Below are 6,083 nucleotides of genomic sequence, written 5' to 3' on the forward strand. Positions count from 1 at the left end.
GCTCTGGAGTGCTAAAAGCAGCAAGCTGGCTCATCAGCACATTCGCTTGTTGGACTGGAATATTGCTGAGCACCATGTTTACATAGAAACTCTGCCCCAGCACCTGCCTGACCGCTGACAGCTCACTCTACTGCTTACTTTTCTCCTCAGATCACTATTAGCAATGAGGAAGTCAGCAACCCCTCCTTTCTCGACCTGGTGAGGACTCCCAGGATGAGAAGGAACACGCTCATCTTTATGTACGCATGGTGAGTGCTCATGTCAGTCCACCTTGTCACCAGGGCAGGGAGTTTTTCCCTTGTGACTTTTAGGGTCTTTCCAGCTGCTTGTAGTAATTTGTTTGCCTCTCAATGTTTGTTTCCTTTGCTGTTTAGGTTCACAAGTGCCCTGATCTACCAAGGGCTTGTCATGCGCCTAGGAATTGTCGGAGGAAACCTATACCTAGACTTCTTCATCTCAGGAGCTGTGGAGCTGCCTGCTGCACTCCTAATTTTACTGACAATTGATCGCATTGGCCGGCGTCTTCCCTTTGGAATAAGCAACATTGTGGCAGGAATTGCATGCCTCATTACTGCCTTCTTGCCAGAAGGTAATTCCCTTCCCAACCTCAGGCTCCTTAGGTCAATGACTGCTCTCTGACACTCCTCAAGCAGGGACAGAAGGCCACACAAAACTGTAGATGAAAGCAAAATTGTCTGCTGATGCAAGCAGCATCACAGTCATGGAACAACAAACCTTATTTGCTTATAGAATGCCCTGGGACATGTTATGTTTGTATTTTTGATGTGAGGTGAGAAACAGCTGGATGTATTCTAAGAAAAATGTGTATAAAGGCCATGTACTGTTTTTGAAGGCAAATGCAAGGGAATCGTATACAAACATGAAAGGAAAATACATTCCTTGTCTTGGAAGACAATGATGTAAGAAATCAGTGATTCAGCTGAGGCAGCTTGGCAGTCTTCTCGTTTACCAATAAAGCAATGCAAACCACAACATGATGTAGGTGCAGTGGCAGACACTGTGAGGATTGTTGCCCTGCCCTCAATCTCCCGGGGGTTTGGACAGTGTTCAGGGCTTGGAGGAAATGTATGGCTTTTGATTAAGTCATTCTTGTCTGGTTTCAAGGGCAACTAAAAGGTCTGATATTGCACACAGGGTTCCCAGCACTCCTGTCTTTTCCTTAAATTGTTTTCCATCCTGTGGTGTTGTTTGTTTGTTCATTTGTTTGTTTATCAGTCGCACTGGGGTGCTCACACAGTTTGAGTGTTTGAGTACCCTGGCAGAGGAAGGAAGCACATGGATGTCACCCTCACCTCAGCGGTCTGATGGACTGAAGGGGATGCCAGTGAGACACTGTGGATTTGCTTTGTCTTTCTAGCCTTTGCTTTTTTTACAAGTGTTTGAAAATGGAACTTTTCAGGGCAAATGCAGTGTCTTGCAACATGGGATGAAATCTGATGGGGGTTTGTTTGGTTATTTTGGAAGGGAAATTACCCCAGGCATCTCATTTTTTGATTCAGTGTAAACTGAAATGTTTTCTTGTTCTTCCTGTTGAGGTTTTGAAAAAACACAATCACTGCCGGAGCCCTGTCTGGTGGCGGAGGTCCCCGTCATGCCAGGTTCAGACTTGTTGTTTCACTTGCCTCCCTGTCTGCCTAGTTGTGGTTAGACTGTCCTCTCCTAGGAGTATTGCAAAAGTGCTTATTGCATTCTTTATGATGCCCCTCCAGAGGTCACTGGCTCTCCAGTGTGCTGAGGAGCCACACAGAGTGAGATGGGATGGCTCTGCCCTGCAGTACAGATGTGACCATCGCACGTCCTGCTGATCTGTACGGGCTCCCTGCTGATATGTACATGGAACTGGCAGCACAACAGAGCTCGAGTGGAGCCAGGGTGGCCAGGCTGAGACACCAGGGCAGTGTAAGGCCCCTGGGCCAGTTGTCCCATGTGTAAAGCCAAGCACCAGGGAAGGGAAGAGGAAGGATGACCAGGAGTAGCATTATTAGGAACACGTCTGATGTGCAATGGCTAGACAAATTATGAAGTGTAGTTGGCCTTCTTTACAGAGAATTATTGTGCTGTTGCTGCAGATGCACCTTTACAGGTAGCTTCTTTGTGACCAGAGGGCTTTGGAAGGTGACTCAATGGGGTTCCTTACAGCATAACTGTTCCTTTCCAGAGCACAATTTGGATGTGGTCATGGAAGCTTTTAACATTCAGTCCCCGACCCGTGCTGTTATGCCACACCAGAATCTTGAATCAATCAATTGGAAGTGATTTCTGATTCTCCAAAGCAGCCTCATGTGATGCTGGAAAGCAAAAAATGCCAGTATAGATTGATATCTAACAGCAGTGGCCCTTCAGTCTGATTTGCACTGATCCAGTGTTTCTGTGACGTAGCTTCTGCTGACAGGGTCTGGGACTATCAGAAATACCCTGCTGGTGCAGCAAAGCGTGCTTCACCCAGGTTTCTTTTTGAATGAACAGATATGCCATGGCTCAAAACGACGGTCGCCACGCTGGGAAGACTGAGCATCACCATGTCTTTTGAAATTGTCTATCTTGTGAACAGTGAACTGTACCCTACAACACTGAGGTATGTCAAAAGCTCACAGAAATCTTTCAACTTTTCCCTCTGCTTTTCCCCATTCCCTATTTCACAACCTTTTAGTAAAACTCCATTTTCTCCAGAGTTTCCTAACTGAATAGCCACTGCTCAATGTCGATAGTGTATTCTGCTGAGATAATTTTTGAGCTAAGTCTACATTTTTCTCCTTAAACTGTTGGTTTATCTGTTTGGTAGCACCTCTCAAATATCTGACACTCTTTTACTTTTGCAGAAACTTTGGCGTTTCCCTGTGCTCGAGTTTGTGTGACCTAGGTGGGATCATAGCCCCGTTCCTGCTTTTCCGATTAGCAGCCATTTGGTTGGAGCTACCTCTAATTATTTTCAGTAAGATTTGATTTAAAATGTAGTTTTGGTTTAAATATCCTCCTCATAACAGAGCTTTTCTGTTGCACCAAAAGAGTATAGTGTGTACCTTCATGTCCCTCTCAAACCAGCCCTTCTCAACCTTCATGTCTAGAGCAAGGGCTGAACAGAAAATCAATGAAATGTGAGTGATTTCATGGCACACTATGGATAAGCTCAGGTTTGCTTGGGTGACTTGGCTGAAGGAGCATAAAAGAAACTGTGTGAGGTGCTTTAAGACTGAGAAACCTTACAGCTAATTTCTGTAACTGAAGAGAAATAAGCTTAATCTCCCAACAGTAGAGGTTAATGTCCTTTGAAAAAGTATTACTTTGGGTTTTTTGATACACACAGTTATGACCATGGATGTTGTATTAGTCATAGCTACTTATTCCTGTCAAACTCTTTTATTCAGTTACATTTGGGAAAAACTAAGCCCTGTGGTTTTATCCTGTGGAATAAAATCAGTTATTTCTAACAAGGAAATGGGAATCTGTGGCTAAACTAGATTTCCAGAAGATAGATGTGACTGGGAAAAAAAGCAAAAGGGATAGTATAGAAAAAGAAGGGAAACTGGTGCTAATTAAAATTGTATCTTGAAAAGAAAAACAGAAAGACAAAAGACATTAAAAAAAAAATTACCAATATTCCAAGAATAGATGTGTATAGAGGTACTGTTAACATTATCTAATTCTAAAATTCTGCTGCTGCTGAATTGAGTTACATGTAGAGAATTAGAGAGGAACAAAGAGGACTGTGCAACAGTCAGAGATTTTACTTTTAATTCCAGCCTTTCTATTTGTGACTTATTACATTGTTTAAATTGTATCTGCGCCAGAAATTATTCCAAAATAACGATTCTTGATGTGCTACTTCAGACTGGCTCTCTACCTGAATGTTCTTTCCCAATTAAGAATTTTTATTCTGAATTACATAATCTACTTGGGCCATGGATACACAAAGAGAGTATTTCAGGAAAATCTCAATGGCTTCAAGAAACATGGATACATCTATGAGATAGAGCCCCTTGAATAACGGCGGATTTGTCTTATGTGAGAAATACCGTCCTGGTTCTCTTGCAGTTTGTAGGGATTTGTCCATATGCACTTATCTCAAGTTTTTGTCTTCTAAGATCTCACTTTTGGGGCAATTCAGGCTGCAAGTTAAACCTTAATCCTAAGTGATTTTGGTTGGTTGGTTGGTTGGTTGGTTGGTGTTTCAATAGGTTAAATTAATGTAGCATAAAAGTGTTTGATAAGAGTAAGGTAATCAGAAATAGCTGATGTACTCTTAAAATCTCTCTTTAACCTTAATCTGAATAAACTTTCCTCAGTGGATAAACCCTTATTTCTTTCGTATTTCTTTAATGTCCATCACAGGTATTCTTGCAGTTGTCTGTGGGCTTCTAGTATTTCTTTTACCAGAGACAAAGGGAATCTCCTTACCAGAGACAGTGGAGGACGTGGAGCAAATTTCAAGGTGGGATATGTATTTCTTTACATTTACTTGGATATGTATTTTCTTTACATTTACTTGGATGAGGTTTTCTGAGGGTGTTCTCCTCCAACCTTGTCAGCTGTCATAAATTATTGATGTTTTCCAAGTGTGAAAGTAAATTCCCTGGTTAGGTTGATGTTATGAGCAGGTGGTATTTTCCTCAATAGAAATGTGAACCTTCCAATATCATTAATGTAGATTGTTAAAAAACCCCATGGGAATAGAATCTATATTTTTTTCATAGAGACACAAGGTTTTCTTGTGCACTTCTAGAAGCAGAAGTAATAGCATGTAGGAGAGATACTGCAAAGTATAACCTGCAGCTTTCTGCTCAAGAAAACCAGCCATTACCTCAAAGCATCCTGTGACGAAGGGGCCTTGATCATGGGAGCATATCCATGATTTGTGAAGTCACTGAAAAGTAATGTAGAAGATTAATTTATAGCTGAAGAGTCACAGGCACAACTTTCCACTCCTGGCACATGGCAAGCCAGACTCTTCACTGCATGCCAGGTGTGCAGGGAACCTTGACACCTTGGCTTGCTTGGCAGTAGATTTCTTGAGGAACTAGTGCTATACATTAATGTTTCAAACAGTGGCTTTGCATATTACATCAACAACTTTTGCGTGCTTTAATGTACAAAGAGAAGAAAGAGGAAATTTTCTATGCAGAAAGTGAATGTTTCAGTACTGCAGCTAAGACTATGACTTGGTCTACATATTTTCCTGTTTCTTTTACACTTACAAGCCTCTTCCCTTTTGTTTCTTCAGTCATTTTGGTAAATGTGGCAAGGAACGGAAACACCGGGACACCAACTCTTATATTTGAACTTTGAAGGACAGCACTGTGCAAAGAACCATTTTCCCATACTGGGAATTTGTTCTCCACCTGCCACTACTTCAAAATTTGCTGCAGAATATGGATTGAGCTCCATGTTCTTCTTCTGAGCACAAGGACATTTAAAACAAGCAGTATATTTTTCTATAAATATGTGATAAATTCATTTTTTTCTGAGTATGCTGTTTGCAGGAAGGGACCGCTCTGTGGTTCTTGGTTGATAACAGAATAGCTTAAAAAAAAAAAATGCACTATCCAGCTCAGTGAGCTTTTATTTATTTCTTTATATATTTGAGCAATTTGTTCATTTCTATTGTTACCTTTGGGCGAGGAGGGTTGGTAACAGTACTGCTTGTTTAAGATTTGGGTGACTTTGAGGAAGAGATGATGAATATTTCAACCCATTTTCATTTGCCCATGGAGAATCTGGACAAAGAGAAGATCTGATGGCTCAGGAATGAGGATGCTGATCAGGATGGTCCTATCTTTGGTCAGGAGGCATGAGAATCAAATGTATGCATCAGCAGACCCTCACCCTGGTCTGCCCCACTCCCCCAGTAAACCTCTGCCACAAAACTCCTGCTTCCCTCTTTCTCTCTTTTCTGAGATATGGCAGCAGTCCTCCTTTCCTTCTCAGGGCTTTATGTGGGTGTTACATCCTACACAGGGCATTAGGTCTGCAGGTCAGTTCATCCTGCTGCCCATTAATATATCCTTGCAGACCCATTTGGGGTTCATGTGCCACCTCATTGTCTTGTCCCCCAGCCAGGGACCCCT

The 6,083-nt window shown here is 42.0% G+C and overlaps 1 protein-coding gene across 1 annotated transcript in view; it reads left to right on the forward strand.

The window, feature by feature from the left end:
* The window catches only part of SLC22A3 (solute carrier family 22 member 3), a gene marked incomplete at both ends in the record, with an annotated part of 29,159 nt that extends 23,862 nt beyond the window's left edge, over positions 1-5,297 (forward strand). The window contains 6 exons of the mRNA XM_080342566.1: positions 151-248; positions 375-589; positions 2,488-2,596; positions 2,841-2,953; positions 4,351-4,450; positions 5,240-5,297. Coding sequence (XP_080198692.1) covers positions 151-248; positions 375-589; positions 2,488-2,596; positions 2,841-2,953; positions 4,351-4,450; positions 5,240-5,297 — 693 coding nt within the window. The remainder of the gene's footprint in view (positions 1-150; positions 249-374; positions 590-2,487; positions 2,597-2,840; positions 2,954-4,350; positions 4,451-5,239) is intronic.
* Between the last annotated feature and the right edge of the window lie 786 nt (positions 5,298-6,083).

This window comes from Nesoenas mayeri, assembly GCF_963082525.1.
Source record: "Nesoenas mayeri genome assembly, chromosome: 3".
NCBI classification, from domain to species: Eukaryota; Metazoa; Chordata; class Aves; order Columbiformes; family Columbidae; genus Nesoenas; species Nesoenas mayeri.